This window comes from Pelophylax lessonae (genome assembly GCF_965119305.1).
Source record: "Pelophylax lessonae genome assembly, chromosome: 4".
Taxonomy (NCBI): Eukaryota; Metazoa; Chordata; class Amphibia; order Anura; family Ranidae; genus Pelophylax; species Pelophylax lessonae.
Genome location: NC_138771.1, coordinates 94,912,321 through 94,932,921, shown reverse-complemented (window position 1 = coordinate 94,932,921; position 20,601 = coordinate 94,912,321). Strand labels below are relative to the sequence as shown.

The window sequence follows — 20,601 nt, the reverse complement described above, 5'->3', positions numbered from 1 at the left end:
AGCGTCCTCCAACGGGATAACCGTGGCTTTATTCAGTCTGGAAATAGGTGGATCCACCACTGGTGGTACCGTCCATTTCTTAATGAGGGATTCCTCAAACGGATAGCGTCTAGCAATGCGCTTGGAAACAGTAAGGGTACGTTTAGGATGATCCCATTCCTCTTTGATTTTATTACCAAAACATTTGCCGTCTTGGTAGGCTTACTATTACCAAAGGGAATTTCTATCTCGGTTATCTCTGCCGGTAAAACCTCAAGTCTTAAGGTTTCCCGGACCGCCACAACTAGTGCGTCCACCAATGCTGCTTCTTGTGCTATGGCGGAGGCAGGAACGTCCTCCTCACTGTCTGAGGGAACTTTACCTGAGACAACAGCCCCTGCAGAGGGACCTGCAGCTGCAATGACCATCTCAGAATCTGAATCTGAAGTATCAGATGAAATAGGGGTAGGCGGGGGTCGCTTTCTCCCCCGTCCCTGACAGGCCATCTCCACCCGGGATACCAAAGACTCCAAAACTGCTGTAAATGCATCAATATTCTGTGAACTGGAGGGTCCTGCGGCCACCTCGAGGGGATCAGGTGGGGGCACCTGTGTGGCAGGGTCCATGATTATTTCAGCACTTGCCGGGAAAAAAAAAATTATTTGCAAAAATAAAAAACTTTTTTTTTTTTTTTTTTTTCTTTAGACCCCCAGCGCCACAGTGCCCCTTAGTGTTACCTGCTTTAGGACCCCTACAGAGAGAGAGAGAGAGAGAGAGACCCCAAGGCTCACCACTTGATGCTCAGAAGTTTCAATACAACCTGTTCCAGCACTGTCTATTACAGACAGGAAGTCTTTGGCTTGCTTTCCCGGGTAAAAGGAGGCGGCTCTGCCCCTTTACACGCCTTCCGCAACCTCCCCATAGCTCCTCGAGGTGTTTGGTCACCTCAAACATGGCCGCCCCCATGCTGGAGACACGAGGCTACACCAATATGGTGGCCTCGTGTGATCTACCAAACAATGGCGGCGGCCTGTGTGGGATAGCGGCGGCGAGCAGCGGCTAGCAGCGGCCTGTGAGAAGTATGTATTCGGCCTGGTGGCCTGCGGGAGCTTGGCCCCACAAACTTCACCCTGAATGATGAAAAAGCCTGGCTGGCAGTATAGGACCCTGGTGGGCCGCATGCGGTCCCTGGGCTGCTGGAGGAATGGCGATCTGGACTGCAGTAACTCAGGCAGTGTACACACTCTGACAGGTGGGATACCTTTTACTTCAATAGTAATGCCCTTTTGTACTGCCACTGACTTCAGTCACCTTTACAGTCTTACAATGACTCTAGATTGTCAGCTCCCAAACCAAGCCTCCTGGTTTCTATTCACAAACAATCACACTCAAATAGGGGGATCTATGACATGTAATAGGATAGAGGGGAGACCCACCTACCATCCCAGAGAGGGCCCGCGTCCACCAACAAACCCGACGGGGAGAGGGGGAACATTCTACTCACCATACCGGAACCAGGCGGGCGCCAACTCCTGACAGAACCCCTCTCCACCGGGGTGGGGGGGCTGTCGACCAATACGGACGCCGTGACTCTGTTGGTCATTGGCGTCCAGGCGAGACGTTTAACTCGCAGGGTCAGTCCCCGTCCAGTGGGACTATGTCGCGGCCGACCCAGCGCGGAGCTATGGCCTGCACGCGCTCGTAGGCTGAACTGGGGTGACCACTGGATCTCAACATCCAGCCCGTCGCCCAGTTCCAGCTTTCTTGCTTGAAGATCTCACAGGAACACTGGAGAAAAAAGCTGTCTAAAAAAAATCTTTCTAAGAAAAAAATCCTGCCAGGACCGAAGATCCTAGCAAGGCATCTAGGTCCTTACTCCTAACTAGACAGAAAAAAAACGATTTGCTGTAGCAGAGAGAGAGAGGATATACCCTCTGGGACTGCCCCTAAGGTGTGGCCAGAACGTTTTCTTTCCTGTCTAGTCCTACTCCTGTAGAGGGCAGTATAACCCGAGTTGTTATTAATCAACGAGGACTACGTCTGTCAATGAGCGACAGAGAAATCCTTTTTTTTATTGGTCTTATGTAATATTCTAGTTTTCAGAGATATAGAATTTTTGGTTTTCACTAACTGTAAGCCATAATCATCAAAATTAAAAAAAAAAAAATGCCTGAAATATATCATATCTATATAACATATATGAGTTTCGCTTTTTGAACTGAATTACTGAAATATATTAACATTTTGAAGATATTCTAATTTTATGAAATGCACCTGTAGCCTAAATACTTAAAATTGCACTTAAAACTGTAATTTTGTACATTTTGGAAATGCCAGCAAAAACTTAACTGTGCCAGCAAATTTTGGGTTTCGTGTCAGTAAATTTTAATCTTGCAGGTTGGCAACACTGCATATAAGGCATGATCTAACACCCAAATGATGAATCCAGAATATATTCCTGATTTACTAGACAGCATTCTTTCACAACCAGTGCTTAATGTAACCTTCAGAAGCTGGAAACTTTTTTCAATATACAGTATATTATCAAAAGGATTGGGACACCTGCCTTTACACACACACAAACATTAATGGCATCCCAGTCTTAGTCCATAGGGTTCAATATTGAGTTGGCCCACCCTTTGCAGCTATAACAGCTTCAGCTCTTCTAGGAAGGCTGTCCACAAGGTTTAGGAGTGTGTCTATAGGAATGTTTGACCATTCTTCAAGAAGCGCATTTGTGAGGTCAGGCACTGATGTGGACGAGAAGGCCTGGCTTGCAGTCTCCACTCTAATTCTTCCCAAAGGGGTTCTATTGGGTTGAGATCAGGACTCTGTTCAGGCCAGTCAAGTTCCTCCACCCCAAACTCACTCATCCATGACTTTATGGACCTTGCTTTGTGCACTTGTGCGCAGTCATGTTGGAGCAGGAAGGGGCCATCCCCAAACTGTTCCCACAAAGTTGGGAGCATGGAATTGTCCAAAATGTCTTGGTATGCTAACACCTTAAGAGTTCCTTTTACTAGAACTAAGGGGGCAAGCCCAACCCCTGAAAGACAACCCCATATCATAATCCCCCCTCGACCAACTGATTTGGACCAGTGCGCAAAGCAAGGTCCATAAAGAAATGGATATGTCCTGCAAGGAAGTTTCCACAACCACTTTTCTTTAGGTGGCCAAAACAGCTGCAATATTCAGTATTGTACTACAAGTGACATGAGATATTTTTCCAATATGGCACCATGCCAAGACATTTTTTTCCATATGCAAAGAGTTACCTAGGTTGTACCAAACGTCCATTTCACCGCTGAGGGTTCTCACATCAACAATTGTCTGCCCAAGGAAGTCATCTGATTCTTTCTTAAAGTGTTGCTTCACTCTGGACTTTATATCATCATCTTCATCCCAAACTCTCACCTTTATTCTGTCTGTAGAGTTGTGGCATTCACTAGCAATAAAAAATAAATAAATAAATAAATAAATAAAATAAACAAATGAAAGGTATATCATTTGAATTTTTTTTTTAACACAAAACTATGAATGATAATTGAGATTTAATTTGTTTTTTATAAACATTCTATTAATATCTGAATATCTATTAGGCTTCATGTATACAGAATGTTTAAAAACCTCTCCTGAACGCTGGAACTTGACAGCTAGTAACAGACAGTTTAAAATGTCTGTTGTGCTGCGTTTACATGCCAGGTTTATGCGCGTTTATTGGTGTTTGCATTCAGAAGCATTTTTACATTGTAAAATGGTCAGACATGTATCCCTACTGAAAACACCTATAAACTAAACGCTAACTGGCTCTAAGGCCCCTTTCACACATCGGAGTCCGTCGGCAGACTCAGTTTTTCTCAGCGGGGGATCGATCTGCTGTTCCCCCGCTGATCAGGCGAATGGCAGCTCAGTCTCCATGCTGTGTGCAGGGACAGAGCTGTCAGGTCCCTGCTGTTCCCTATGGGGGAATCAGATGAGAATGGACCGCCTGTCCATTCTCATTCGATTCCATCCGATCCGCTGGACGGATGGAAAATAGGGTTTCCATCCGTCCAGATTTGACGGACCGGATCAGATGTCAACGGACATGTCTCCGCTGACATCTGATGTCTCATAAAGATGCATGGGGCATCCTTTCAGATCCACCTGAAAAACTGACAGGCGGATCTGAATGGTCCACAAGTCTGAAAGGGGCCTAAGCGACTATAAATGTCTCAGTGTACATGGACAGATAAGATAACATAGAGGAGAGTTCAGGGGCTGCTGAAAAAAAGGCCCAACTGCTCTTAAACATCCGTTTATCAGCAGCAGTGTACATAAGGCCTTAAAGTGTTACTAAAACCACAACAGTAAAATCAGTCTGTATATGCAGTAAAGCATGCTTGATATACTCACTGTGGAACCTAAGGGGTTAATCCTTCACTGTTCCTCCCCTTCTTTCACAGTCCCCACTCTATCTCCTGATAAAACAGAGGCTAGGGGACAAGCTGCACATGCTCAGTTTGGTGTGTATTGCTAGAGAGTTTTTTTTTTCTTGGGGATGGTGCATGTGATCAGCACAGGGCCAATCAGCACTGTCCAAATCGAGAGTCAGGGGTCCTGCAGCCTCATAGAACAATTAGGGGAGAATTAAAACCCCTCCTACAAGCTTTAACCGGACACTGATAGAAGTCACAGTCAGCTGACGAGAAAAGGTATTTAGCAGTTTATATTTACTAAAACGAATGCATGTCCATGTTCTGTGTACTGTGGGAGATCAGATATAGTAAATGCAGGGTCCTGGGTTTAGTAACACTTTAAGAACTAGATCAGGTGTATTTTACTCTTCAGTACTCCATATTTAAAAACTACAGTATTTGAGATAGGTATGGATAAAATAAATGATATCCTTCATCTTTTTCAAATCTGATTTAACATTAGCTGCTTTAACAATATTACAGGGATAGTAAAAGTACCATGTGTTTATATAGCATGAGTAAGAAAATGCAGATGGGTTTGAACCATATCACATTTATATGTGCTTATAATGGCTAAAGGTTAACTCCTACATCATCTATACAAGGATCTAGTTAGTCTTCATCTGAATCTCCCACTAGGTGCCTTGATATTAGGAATTCTGGAGTCGACTCTCTCATCAGAGTCTCCGTCTCCACCCACCAGCCATGAGGATTACAAATTACTCACTTTACCATTATATTCTCCACATTTTTACATAATATAGTGGTTCTGGCAGAAGGCATTAATCTCTATAGCTTTCATTGATATTGTGATACTCTAGCTTGAATGACAGCAGCAGAGCCAGAGCTGCTGTTAGAAATCATGGGGCCTTGTACAGCCTACCTGGCAGCACCCCCCCCCCCCAATTTATTAAGACAATATTTTCACTAAAAATACACTAAAAGTGTATTTTTATCATTATTATCAGCCACAAACATAACAGAGAACCTGTGTGAATTAGCTCTTTTATATTATTTTTTTTACATTTTAAAAAACAAAATGTATACATTTTTTTAATGTTAAACATTTTTACATTTTTTTTTGTTTTTACACTTTTTTAAAATAAATTATTACAATGTTTAACTATTTAACTATTATTTTTTTTTTTTTTGACAATATGTTATTTTTTTACAGGACAGGGAAGCCTGCAGTGCTGCAGTGGTGGCACAGTGAAAAGGTGGCACACGTTGAGGGCAGGGGGGGGTCAGAAGCAGTCAGAACAGAGGGGGATCGGTGTCAGAGAGGCAATTACAGGAGCGATGCCCTGTGTCTGTACCACTCCCTGCAGCAGCTGAAAGCTGGCAGGTGGGGGAGAAACTGGCTTTCAGCTGTTGCAGAGAGCCGCACAGGGCTTCCTTCTCTAACTGCCCCTCCGCCCAACTGCACCGATTCTCCGTACTGTTGGGGCCCCCCTACAGGAGGACTGGTGTTCCCCCGTGTCAGAGGCCCTGAGTAGAGCTGAGAACTCTGCCACTGAGAGCTCACTGGTGTCAAGACATAAAAATCAGTGCATGGTTTAGCATACTATTGAATAAAGTGTAAATGTCAGCTCTGCTAGTATGAAACCTTATACAATGTCTCAGTGCTGAATCAATACTAAATGGAACCTTCTAGAAAGTGCCAGTGCTAAATTGATATATACTAAATACAAATGTACAATCAATAAACAATAAAGCACATTTTGTCCTACCACTGGGCGTCTTCTTGCCAGTGGGAGGGGCGAAACGCGTCAGCCAGGGGATCAATTAGTGACATCATATCCGGTGGTTATAATGCACGCCACTGCGGTGTCCACCATGAGAAACTATAGTTTGCAACAGCAATTTTATATGTAAGTGAATTTGTTTTTTTTATATTTTGAATAAACCATATAATTTTACACTATGAGAACCCTTCTCTCATTCCTCTCATGTATCTCACTATGAGCCTAATTTTGGAGGAAAGACTAATTACACACTGAATGGAACAATACTTTTCCCTTCGACACCAATTGCATTTAGAAACGGAAAAGAAAAGGAGGAATATTGCAAATCTTCATAAAGCTTTTAGGAGCAATATAAGCTGAAAATCATCATAATATTGGTGAGTAGGGACTCAGGAGGGGAGCACAGAGTGAATCACCGACATATGTTTCAAGCAGCACTGGCACTTTGTAGAAGGTTCCATTTAGTATTGATTCAGCACTGACACTTTGTATAGGGTTTCATACAAGCAGCGCTGACACTTGCACTTTATTCAGCACTTTATGAGGTTCATACCTCTTTTTTGATCAGCAGCAGCTAATTTAGCAATCTCTATTTCCACCTTTAATATTTGTTTAAGAATTATTCCTGTGCGCGGGTATACACTTCATCACATTAGCATACTATTGTCTGTGCCATATTGATTTCTGTCCTTTAAGGAAAGGGTTAAATTGGGTGTTGTGAAGACAGAGAAATCGGTATTTCAAGCCAAATTGAAAAATGCCAGCTTTTGCCCCTTCAAACCGATTTAGTTTGTGCTTTTTTGTTTCTAACATGTTCTAAAATCTCTAAACTCAACCACAAGGAAATTATTTTAGAATGAAGATATTAACCTGCATGGCTGGTGTTTTAGGCTATTATCTTTTCGGAAAAGGAGGGGGAAGCAATTTCATTGCTTTTTGTATAATAGCAGATAAAAGAAATAATGAATAGCATGTGTGCTGTAAAATTGTAGGAATAGAGCTGAACACTTCAGGACCTTGGACACTGCTTAGCTAAAACATCGGGTGTTGACTTGCTAAAGGTAAAAAGATGTTTCAGTTTGAGAAATAATTTTCCGTAGAGCTTAGTGAATGAGGCATCCAATCATCCATCATCCAATCACGTTTTTAGGAGAATGGCCAAAGAAGAACTGGCAATTCTGCCTGTACTCAGCATGGAAGCATCAGGGGCAATCCCATGCGCATTAGGGCATGAATGGCGAATTAGTGTGCACAGGTGCGCACCACCGCATATTGGCAAATGCGCACCTGCGCAATGGTGTGCACATAATTTGACAGAAGCTAACACCCACTGGCCTATTAAAGACTGCTCCTGTGCTCATCAGATAACTAGATGATTGTCTCAACCCCTCGTGTTTCTGTGCCTTTGTGTATTCTGATCTGGTTTTCCTATTACCAAACTGGTTTGCCTTTGACCTGTCTCATCTTGATTCCTGGCTCTGACCCCTGGCTTGAACAACTGACTTTGCTTCTTTTTGATTCACTGTGTATGACCTCTACCGACTCTGGTCCACCGACTCTGCTATTACCTGTCTACCCATGTTTGACCCTGGCTTGTTCCAGTTCCCGCTACCTGCCTCTGCTACTGATGGATCCACCATGTATCAGCCCTGGCCTGGCTTCTGCTTTCTGTTTGCCCTGCTGCCAAAATACGCTTGGAACTGCTTAATGACACCTGCCCTGCCGCAAATCCTGCTTGTTCCTGCTATCATCCTGTGATTGGCTCTACAGACTTCTACAACTGGCAAACTGTGCTTCTTTAGGTAACACATTCCCTGTACCACCTTCAGGGGTGCTCTGCACTCAGCCGCAAGGGGAACCCTCTCAGCACTTTGGCCTCCGACCTGGGACGTGACAAATGTGCAAGCAACAATACGGTTTCTTGTCTTTCTTGCATGTAATCAAGTATTCCTTGTAAAGTATTCCTTGTAAAGATTCACTAAGCTCCGGGGCAAATTCTCTTGCAAAGTTCAACTTCCCTTACAAAGTGAACAGACTATTTTTCTTTTAATTTACAAAGATTTTTATTGAGTTTTCCAAAGTGTAACTACAAAAAATATATATTTAATATCCACTTTATGCATAGTGTAAGTAAGCATGCGTGGTACAGAGAAAAACACATTTAATATAAAGTGATGTACAAGCCGATTCCAAAAAAGTTGGGTCACTGCACAAATTGTGAATAAAAACAGAATGCAATGATATGGAAGTTTCAAATTTCAATATTTTATTCACAATACAACATAGATGACATATCAAATGTTTAAACTGAGAAAATGTATAATTTTAAGGGAAAAAATAAGTTGATTTTAAATTTCATGGCATCATTACATCTCAAAAAAGTTGGGACAAGGCCATGTTTATCACTGTGTGACATCCTCTCTTCTTTTTATAACAGTCTGCAAATGTTTAAGTTTAGGAATAGGAATGTTGTCCCATTCTTGTCTAATACAGGCTTCTAGATGCTCAGCTGTCTTAGGTCTTCTTTGTCGCATCTTCCTCTTTATGATGCACCAAATGTTTTCTATGGGTGAACGATCTGGACTGCAGGCTGGCCATTTCAGTACCCAGATCCTTCTTCTACGCAGCCATGATGTTGAAATTGATGCAGTATGTGGTCTGGCACTGTCATGTTGGAAAATGCAAGGTCTTCCCTGAAAGAGACGACGTCTGGATGGGAGCATATGTTGTTCTAGAACTTGGATATACCTTTCAGCATTGATGATGTGTAAGCTGCCAATGCCACACGCATTCATGCAACCCCATACCATTTAGAGATGCAGGCTTCTGAACTGAGCGCTGATAACAACTGTGGGTTGTCCTTGTCCTCTTTAGTCCAGATGACATGGCATCCCAGTTTTCCAAAAAGAACTTTACATTTTGATTGGTCTGATCACAGAACAGTTTTCCACTTTGCCACAGTCCATTTTAAATGAGCCTTGGCCCAGAGAAAATGCCTGCGCTTTTGGATCTTACTTAGATATGGGTTATTTTTTGGCCTATAGAGTTTTAGTCGGCAACGGCGAATAGCACGGTGGATTGTGTTCACCGTCAATATTTTCTGGAAGTATTCCTGAGCCCATGTTGTGATTTCCATTACAGTAGAATTCCTGTATGTGATGCAGTGCCCTCTAAGGGCTCGAAGATCACGGGCATCCAGTATGGTTTTCCAGCCTTGACCCATACGCACAGAGATTGTTCCAGATTCTCTGAATCTTTGGATGATATTATGCACTGTAGATGATGATAACTTAAAACTCTTTGCAATTTTTCTCTGAGAAACTCCTTTCTGATATTGCTCCACTATTTTTTGCCACAGCATTAGGGGAATTGGTGATTCTCTGCCCATCTTGACTTCTGAGAGACACTGCCATTCTGAGAGGCTCTTTTTATACCCAATAATGTTGCCAATTGACCTCATAAGTTGCAAATTGGTCCTCCAGCTGTTCCTTATATGTACATTTTACTTTTCCGGCCTCTTATTGCTACCTGTCCCAACGTTTTTGGAATGTGTAGCTCTCATGAAATCCAAAATGAGCCAATATTTGGCATGACATTTCAAAATGTCTCACTTTCAACATTTGATATTTTATCTATATTGTATTGTGAACAAAATATACGTTTATGAGATTTGTAAATTAGTCCATTCTTTTTTTACTCACAATTTGTACAGTGTCCCAACTTTTTTGGAATTGGGTTGTACATATACAGGAGAAAAAAAATATTGCAGCTTTTTAACTGGTTTCAGGTTAGTAATCCTGGGAGTGGGTTGGAAAAAAGGGTTAGGGTGTGGGATCAGACCCAGGGTAGGCTGCTGTGAGAGGTCTACCTACAACGCCAGTTCAAAATGGCTGTTGAAAGTGGAAGATGGTATTGTTTGTCATGGTGATGATCCGAGTAGTATTATATGGAGAGAAAGGAGCAGGAGAAGAACTACGAGGAATGATGAAGTGGACAGGAAATGTTCCGGTTTAGGTTTATGGAATCATAAAGCTAAGAGTTAGTAATGAGGAGGAGGAGGATAAGGAAAAAGAGGGCTAGGAGGAAATAATAAGACAAAGAGAAAAGGAGGGGAAGGAAGTATGAAGAACAGGGAAGTGTAGGGAAGCTCAGTCAGGTGCAGTTATGTCGCAGGTTATCTTACACATTAAAGGGAGAGTAGAGATCTGTCAAGTTTGAAATTGTAAATATATCCCGAATAAGCAGACTATGATTTCAAAAATTTTGAGTGAGTATCATTTAATTTGGGTGTGAGTTTTTACATGAATCATGGTGAACAGAATATCTTCCTTTTGTAAATCAGTCCCATTATTTATATAACTGTACAATAACATACATGACAACCCAGCACACTGTAGTAACATCACCTCTTCAATAACCACCAACTAATACAACTAATGGCAAAGCAAAGTTTAGTAAGTAGGGAACAAAGGCTAAGTGTAATGTACTGAAGTATTTGACAATGTGTAACAGAGATATTTGTCAAACTTTAGGACCCATGCAAATTGGGCTTAAAAAATGCCAATGCTTTTGGCAGAAAAATCGCTCATATAGAGTGTTTTTGTACAGGCATTTATGAACTTTAAGCATTTTCTGTTCTAGAAAACACCCCTTTCAAAAATGCAAACCAGAAGGGTTTTCTTTTCTTTTATGCCTTTAAACACTGAGCTTAAAATATGCCTCTAAATGTCCTAATGTGCATGGACACATAGGATAATATTGAGCTCCTTCTACAGGCAAAATGCAAAACTCCTGTAGAAGCAGCAATTTTTTAAGCTCAATGTACATGGACCCATAGTAAGATAACACCCATAATCTTTCATCACATAGAGTCTTTAGAGCAGTTATGGATTACACGAAGGGGGTGGATTTACTAAAGGCAAATAGACTGTGCACTCTGCATTTATTTTCCCCAGAGCCTAAAGCTGTCTGCCTCCTCCCCCCCTACAGTGCCAGGTTTGGCTCCTTGTGGGGGGGGGGGGGAGGGAGCGAGTACCTAGTTTTGATAGGCACTAGCTCCCACTTCCTGCTGAGTTCGCTGTGGCAAACTGAGCCGGTAGTTCGGCCCTCGCCGCAGCTGGCCCATTGAGAAAGCACAGTGTGATTCACTCATGCACAGTAGGAAACTGGCTGTGATGGCGCGAGGCTTCATTGCCATTTTCCCCTACCCAAAATGGTGGCACCAGCACCCGAGAGCTGATTAAATAATTGGCTTGGGTAAGGGCAAAACAGGATACCTCAACAGGTAAGTGCCCTAATAGTAAAAGTCAGCAGCTACAGTATTTGTAACTAGGAACAAGAAAAAATAGAGGGCACACCAGCCTAGCGCATTACCTCAAAATAACTTTATTAAAAGTGCAAATTCATACTCACAAACAAAGATAACATAAAGGCATATCAACAATATTGTTGCAGCATCTGGGTTGTTGCATCACTGTAATGAAGTCCTTGCAGCGACTGGCTAATGTGTTTCGAGGACCTGCCTCTTCCTTAAGCATAGTTGATATGCCTTTGTTATCTTTGTTTGTGAGTATGAATTTGCACTTACTTTTAATAAAGCCGTTTTATTTTGAGATAATGAGTAGGGATGATCGAACTTTTGAAAAGTTCGGTTCGACCAGAACACCCGAACTTCCCGATTAGGATTCCAGAACCCCATTGAAATCAATGGGACCCAAACTTCGGTAATCAAAAAACACAATTTTGAAGCCCTAAAACCCAATAAATGCCCCTAAAAAGTGCCTAGGGTTCTAGGTCATGCCCCAGGGACTATTAATCACACAAAAAAGTTCTTAAAAATTGTCCTTTTTTAATAGAGAGACAATTATTGAAAAAATTATTGAAAAAAAAAAAGAGATTTCTTTGGATTTAGTATCTGGTGGGTCTAAAAATTGTACCTGTGAAGTTTCAGCTCTGTAGCATGTCCAAAACCAGAAAAAAAAAGATTGTTTGTCTTAGAATTGCAGTAGAGCAGGGATAGGGCTCCGCTACTTTCACACCTGGGCGTTTTTGTTGCAGACGTTTATTGGGCTTTTTTGTGGACGTCTTTGGAGGCAGGCATGACATCTGAACTTCGAGGTAGGGGTATATATACACACACACACACACACACATATATGTATATATACACATACACACATATAGGTGTGATAGGAGCGGAGCCACATGCCTGCAAATAATTTCATTAGCGCAGGCATAGGGTTCCGCTACTTTCACACCTATATGTGTGTATGTGTATATATACATATATGTGTGTGTGTGTATATATACCCCTACACAGAAGTTCAGATGTCATGCCTGCCTCCAAAGACGTCCACAAAAAAGCCCAGCAGCAGTCAGAGTCAGTTTACCCTACACTACACTATGGTCACCCTCACACTTAACACTTTCCCTACAGAAACTAGATTATTGAATCTAACTAAAGTGGAAAATAGTACCCTAACTACACTAGATATCCCTTTCCTCACACTAATAATTGCTAAATGACACTTTTGAAGCAGTAGTAACAGAACTGCTTCCACTCTCTTCCACAGCCCCTGTATTACAGTATTAGAGATTTGGCGGGGCTATGTTATATACCGGGGGGCGTATTCACTACTGATTGGCCTCTGGACCCCCTAGTCACTCCAATCACATTCCTAGCATCCTCCTGCCCCCTCAGTTGGCTTTTACTAATGTTTCTGGTCCAATCACAGGCTTGTCCCATTGCATTTTGGTCGGTTCTGGTTGCTGAATTCCGAACTTTTTCCTCAAAAAGTTCGGAATTCGACAGCATTTTGAACAGTCAATGTTTGGGTCGAACCGATGGTCGACCCGAACCATTCGATCATCCCTAGTAATGAGCTAGGTCATGCACCCTCTGTTTTTTCTTGTTCCTAGCTTATCCAGACATCCCCAGCCTTGGAAGGGCAGCAAGGCAAGTGCTATCCTTTTTTTTTTTAGGTGTCTCCTCTTTGGATGGGATTTTCAAGGTAATTATACAACAATATATGTATAAAAAAAGTATTTTTATTGTTCACATTAGAAAAAAAATATAATAATGATAATTTGTTAAAAAACATTCAAACATCTTGTTATATATGCCAAGAGAAAAAAAACCTGTAATAACAAGTCATGGACCATGAAATATTTTGAAGTTTCAAATGGAGTGGTATTCCACAACTACTGCTCGCTTCATTCTGTGGTGGTTGTAACAACCAAGGATGGTTCCCAGTAGGTGGGGGTATCCAACACGTTTCAAATTAAATATCAATAGCTTCTTCTTCAGGGATATTATACACACTTCTGGAACATAGAACAGGCTAAATGACTGTCATCTAAAACCTTGAGAGCCTCTTTGCGTGAGGCCCACCTTCAAGCGCAGGAGAGTGGAGTGTTGGTTTGGAGACAGTATTTGTAGCTGCTGAATTTTAATTTGGTGCGGGGGGGGGGGGGGGGCTGTAATTCCGGTTTAATAAATGTGGTAAAGCTCTGTGAATTTCCATCATCCAATCATGTGCAAGCAAGATGCTGTTTTATTTATTTTTTTTTTCCTTTTTTTTTTTCCCTTGCACCGGATTAAGTATTCTTTACAAAATGAAGCTTTACCTGATTTACTAAGGAAAATGAGTGCAACTGCACTTGTAAACTGCATAGTCTCTTTGCCTTTAGTAAACCAATACCAAGACGTCCCCAGAATTCAACTGTTTTCCAACCACTGCTTTACATTATTCAAGCTTCAATAATATCAGTAAGAAACACCTTGTAGTCTTTCAAATGTATGTATACATATAGGCATACTGTTCACATGGTTCCGATAATACTTAACCTTTAATAAATTAAGTGCCCTGAGTTAACTTTGAGTTGTCTTTTTTCTGGTATTGCCTTATGACCTTTCATTGTAATACCTTTATTGAACAGTAAAACGTGACATAAAGAAAAAGTGCATCAAACTGTATCCATTAAATGCACAATACAGATTACAAGGACACAGTGCCACTTCAACATAAATCTATCTGCATTTGCATTTAATAATATATATCGTAATACATTAAAATGGTGTGTTCAGAACTGACAGGAATACAAGACAGCAGATGGATAGCTTAAACCAAAGCTGATTTATAAGCTCCTGAGATGCATCTGAAAGCTTTTTTACCCATTCACTGCTGATGTAGCCAGCAAAGTAGAATAGAATACACAAGCTTTTACTGCACTGGGGAATTTATTTGTTCTGTTGATTTCTGTGCGCACTACAGAGACATGAAACATCTGAACTGCTCATTCAGTTTGTGGCTTACATTTGTAAGATTTGTTTAATAAGGCAGTACAAAGCAAGTTGACTTTGTGCAAAGGCTATAACCCACAGCAACCAAACAATTTTTTCATTTACTGTAAGACGATCAGTAATAGATTCATTCTGATTGGCTTTCATTGTTTACTGCATTTTAATTACAGATAATAAATATGCAATATATAATATGCCTACTTATGTACCAAGCTGTTGTAATATCTCTACAGCCTTTGTTACTTTAAACTGTTGGAAATTAATCCTATGTTTTCAAAACTTTAGCTCACCTCATCAGTCTCTTCACGCATTACTAATTTACTAAGAGACATATAAATAGACATCACACCACTTCCTGAAACTCAATCTATCCAAAACTGCGCTCATTAAATTTCCTCCCCTACGTGCCCCTTCCCCTGACTTTTCTGTCGACATGGATGGCATAACTATCAGTCCATCCCTACAGGCCAGGGTGTTAGAGATAATCCTGGAATCCGAACTTGCTTTTCGGCCCCACATGTAATTGCTGTCCAAATCTTGCCACCTCAACCACTGCAACATCTCCAAAATAAGCCCGTACCACAAAGCGTCTCATTTTCTCCCTGGATATTTCACGCCTTAACTACTGTAATTCCCTCCTCAATGGATTATCTTTACATAAGCCATAACCCTTCTGTCTATCAATAATGATGCTGCAAGGCTCATCCACCTTACTATACATCACACCTAGTAGAAGTTGTAGCTATGGAATTTTGTTAGGGCATATAGAAAATTACACCACAAGAATAATTATATAAAACCACAACATTTATTATACAGAAAATGTTAAATTGCAGTTAGCACCATGACCACACATTATTTTATCCAACAATACACATGTTGACTCATTTCAAATGATCTTTCTCAGAGGGGGGCGTGGTGACTGCTCACCAACATGGCCCCATAAGCTGAGAGCTCTGCTCTGCCTGGGGGAATCATCAGCGCTACGCTGCATAAGGCTGTGACCTACATCCACCGATCGACTCCCTAGCTTTCTCGAGACTCGCTACACACCCCGATATGAGGAAGAGACACTAGGAATGATCGCTCACTCTGAAACTGCCCTATTTCTTCCCGGCAATGTCCCGTGGGCTTTGACAAAATGGCTGCGGGAGACATCCCATGCCAACAAGCGCCGTCCCTCTAGTGATGGCGTTACCAGAACTTTTACACACACCAGAGGAAGATCCACAAGCCGCTGCTACTTCAGGTGGCTGAAATAATACCAACTCTCCTTCTGCATCTCCTCCTGCCTCCCCATCATTCAGGAGCCCTGTTAAATCAAAGCCTAGGCTGGACTAGCAACTCTACACTGACTATGAAGGTGAGTGACATTCAGTATAGCAATTCACTCTCTGCACCCTTATCTGGCCACATAGCCCATTTTTCTACCATTGGCCAACCAATCTCAAATCTGATGTTACATTGAAAAAATGCTGATGTCCCTTAGATCCTCGCTGGAGTCTGATATAGTCTCATGCATCCAACAATGCGGAGCAGAAGTCCAAGACCAGTGGGCCAGGTCCATCAAGTGGAAACCAGGATGTGTGAAGTTACATAATCCTTTAACACTCTAGTGTACTCTCATTACTCACATCAAGAAGCCATTTTCAAAATACAATTGAAACTGGCTGATCTTGAGGATCGTTCTCGCTGGAACAATAAAAAAATCAGAGAGATCCCAGAATCCATTTCGCTGCATCAACTCCCACACTTCGCTCAAAGTCTCTTTAAAGCAGTCATCCCCTCTCTGAGCTTGGTCGACCTTACTATCGACAGAATACACAGAATACCAAAACTGTCCTTCCTTCCCTTTGAGGTTCCCCGAGACTTGTCACTGGGAGCTCATTTTTTTCAGGTCAAAGAAAAAATCCTCGAAGCATTTCAAAAAGCTGACAATCTTCCTGAATAAGCTACTAACCTTCAAGTACTTTCTGACCTCTCTCATCACACTTCACAACAACGTCGTAACCTAACAACAATAACCAAGGTGCTGAGGAGACATAAAATTATGTACCGTTGGAAATATCCAGCAAAACTTAACATTACCTACAAGGGCTCCAATCATTTGATCAACTCCCTTTATGAAGGTCTCTGCTGCCTGCTGCAAAACTGGCACATTATCCCATCCACTTCAGGTCATGACTCTACAGAGCAGCACTCCCCTCCTGAAAAAATTCATCAAGATTGCAAATCTTGCCCCAATGAAAATTAACCACAAAGAAAACCTGATGCTCCATAAGAAAGCTTTTGCATCTCAGTGCTTCTCTCTTTCTCAGTAGGATTCCCCCAGAGCCAGAGGTACCCATTACCGTACCTCAGACCCTCATTGGTATTGGCAGTTTTTGCTGCCTTGTTCTCTTTGAACCCTTTCTTAATCTTGTTTACTTGTTGTTTGTTACTTGAGTCCGTTAGTTCCCCAGTTGGGACTATCTCAATTCATGTTCTTTACTTGGATCTTACTCCTCCGTATTGTGCATTGGTACAATATGTGCACACTCGACAAATCTCTAGTCCTTCCACTGATCTTTCTATGGATCTATTCAGATATCCTCCTGGATCTTCTTACAGCATTACTGCCCTACTAGATACACTTCTCCTCTTTTGACTGGACACTCACACTCAGCCACCCAGGCTATACATATTGTTTGGCACTCTTAACATGGAACTTAAATTTCTCTCTGTTAATGTAAGGGCCCTCAATCACCCAACCAAATTAAGGTCTGTATGGCAATAAGCTTTTCACAACAAAGCAGAAGTTCTGGCAGTACAATAAACTCACTTCCACAAAAATTCTCCCATAAGAACTTCCCTCACATTTTTATGGCTTCTACCCTGGCGAAGAACAGGGGAGGGATAATAACTCAAAAATTCTATCCTCGATTCTGACGGACGTTATATAATTTTGGTTTGTATTATTAACAAATTGCCTATTACTTTGACAAGGATGTATGCTCCCAACACACACCAAAATAAATTCCTCAGACAAATTATCAAAAAAATATCTCAGGTACGTGTTGGAAGCATATTAACTTGCGGTGATTTCAACACCATTGTCAATGGTAATCTGGATACTACCTCTTTGCTTAGGGGTCACTCCTCCCTGGTCCAGGACCTCCTTACCAGAGAGGAACTATACGATGTTTGGCATTGTCAGAATGCTAGTGAGAAATCCTTCACATACTATTCCCCACAGCATAAGTCCTACTCCTGTTTAGATTTGTTTTTATCAGACAAGCGGTTGTTGTAGAGAATTTCCAATTCTTCTATCTTGGATAATATGTGGTCTGACCATGCACCCATTACGATTCAAAGAGAGCAGGGGAATGCCTTTGCAACAATGCATACTTGCAGATGTAATGAATATGTGTTTCAAGACCCAATGTCTCAAAACAAAAAAACCCAGCACCTAGAAGAGTTTTTTTCAGTTCACTAAACCCCAAGCCATGGGGCTCTTTACTAATTGGAACGCCGATAACGCCTTTGTATGTGGCGTCCTTATCAAATTAGGCTCCAGGTTAAATTGGGCGCATTCCTCTAAACTAGATGCTCTGCTTACCGAAAACCGCACAGTAGAATCACAAAACCAGTCGAATCCCTCAACTACCTAAAAATTGAAGCTATCTAAACTCTGCTATAACCTTAGGTAGCTACTTTGTACTCAACATGACCAATATTTACGAAAGCTTAAATTAAATTACTATGCAAACAATAACAAGGCAGGCAAGTTCTTAGCCAACAGACTTAAAACCAAAAACTAGAATCCCACACATTATTCATCCCATAACCTCCACTAAAGTAGAAAGCTGATGCTTTTGCAGATTACTACTCCTCATTTTACAATCTAAAGGCTAATCCAAATACCCCACAACCTATTGAAGCTGACATAGATAAATTGTTAGTCAACATTACCTTACCCTCTCTATCTGAATTTCACATAAAAACACTAAATGCCACAATTTCCAACGAAGAATTAGACCATACTATATGTTCTCTTCCTAATGGCAAAGCCCCGGACCCTGATGGACTTATAAATGCCTACTATAACATTTTTAGATATATATTAATTCCCCATTTGCTCCTAGTATTCAATAAAGCCATGGCTTCAGGTACTTTCTCAGCGGAAATGCTCAAGGCTTACGTCATCACACTTCCCAAACCAGGCAAATCTCCTGATGTGCCGGTCAACTTCTGTCCTATCTTGCTGTTAAATGTCGACATTAACATTTATGCCAAAGTACTAGCCAATAGACTATTTGACATCATTCCATCGCTAGTGAAACAGGACTAAATGTGATTCACCAAAGGATGTCAAGCCTCAGACGTCACCAGACGCTTGTTAAACATTATCCATTATGCTGAATCGTCCGGAACACGTTCTCTGCTTCTTTCTATTGATGCAGAGAAGGCAATTGAGTCCACTGGGGATATATGAAGGCTGTTCTACATACAGTATCTCACAACAGTGAGTACACCCCTCACATTTTTGTAAATATTTTATTATACCTTTTCATGTGACAATACTGAAGAAATGACACTTCAATTCCTGACAAGTAGTGAGTGTACAGCTTGTATAACAGTGTAAATTTGCTGTCACCTCAAAATAGCTCAACACACAGCCATTATTGTCTAAACTGCTGGCAACAAAAGTGAGTACACCCCTAAGTGAAAATGTCTGAATTGGGCCCAAAGTTTCAATATTTTATGTGGCCACCATTATTTTCCAGCACTGCCTTAACCCTCTTGGGCATGGAGTTCACCAGAGCTTCACAAGTTGGCACTGGAGTCCCCTTCTACTCCTGCCTTCGCCCTCTGCCCAAGTCTTTACCTCTGGCCTTTTTTGAAACTCTTCACAAATCACAGCAGGCTTGTTGAGAAAAGCAAACATGACTGGCAATTGATCCGGGGAGTGTAGATAGAAGGTAGTGCCTTACTTCTTGACAATAAGGTGGAAGGGGTGTCCCCACCGGTAGATGGCCTCAGCAGAGTGCACGACCTCCAGTAAGGGCCGCAGCAGCCCCCGCATCACCCTAGTGTGGCGAGAAACATCAGGGTACTCATGAATTTGAGCCCGTCAAAATCCAAGGGAAACTTGGACCATGCTTGGCGCAGGATTTCTTCCTTCACGGTGAAAAAGTGCACTCTGCAGAGAACATCACTTGGCGGGGGGGATTGACCCGAGTCTCCCTGAGCCTCAGCGGGAGTGCGGGCACCCTGGACCCTATGAACACGATCCAACTCCAGGATCTCCGTAGGTGGTCTGTTCAATAGTTGATTGAGGATGGCAACTACTGTAGAGCGGAGATCAGAGCCCGCTGTAGCCTCAGGGATCCCCCTAAGCCGCAGATTATTGCGCCTGCTACTGTTTTCAGAGTCATCAAGCCACAATTTATGATCAATAAAATGTTGCCTCATGGCCTGTTAATCAGACTCCAGGGCTGACAGTCTGGCCTCTGTGGAATTAGATGTTTCCTCCCATTCAGCTACCCTCTCCTCAACAGACTCCACCTGAGCGCGGATGTCCTGTAGGTTTTTAGACAGGGCATTAACTATGGACGCCGCCAGTTCCTGCATGTTCTGCTTAGTGGGCAAGTCAGCCAACAACCCCCTGATGATGTGTTCCGGCAGTGCAGACGCAGTGTCAGAGGGGCCCGGGGGAGAGTCTGGCTCAGGGAAATCAAGGGACACAATTGGAGAGTCCGTTCCGCGACTTGCAGAATGATCAATGCCCAAGGGGTTCAGGTGTGTGGTAGATACCTTTTTGGCTGGCTGGCCTGCAGTGCTGGTGTGGGGAGGCACCATCTTGGTCTGTTGGGTCGCAGGAAGAGAGGGCTGCTGGGGGAGGAAGTAATGGGCGATACCGCGGCTCTTGTCCTCCCCCTGTGAAGGTGGGGTGCTCCGGTCAACTGGAATGTGAAGATAAGGTGTCAGGTCAGCTGTGAAAGGCGATCCCGGTCTCGACATGAGCAGAGCTTCATGGAGTGCATCCTCACTCCTCCATCACTAGGCCAAGGCCCCTTATCATGTGTGCGACAGCAGAAGTCTCTGTGTAGCCACTATGGCTAGACCGGTGGCTGAG

General features: G+C 42.3%; 1 protein-coding gene across 2 annotated transcripts in view; it reads right to left on the bottom strand.

The window, feature by feature from the left end:
- The window catches only part of LOC309553742 (protein unc-13 homolog C-like), a 621,348-nt gene that overhangs the window by 553,584 nt on the left and 47,163 nt on the right, over positions 1–20,601 (bottom strand). For both annotated transcript variants that reach the window (XM_082255119.1, XM_082255120.1), the window contains exon 5: positions 3,255–3,424. In XM_082255119.1, the coding sequence (XP_082111245.1) occupies positions 3,255–3,424 (170 nt within the window). The remainder of the gene's footprint in view (positions 1–3,254; positions 3,425–20,601) is intronic.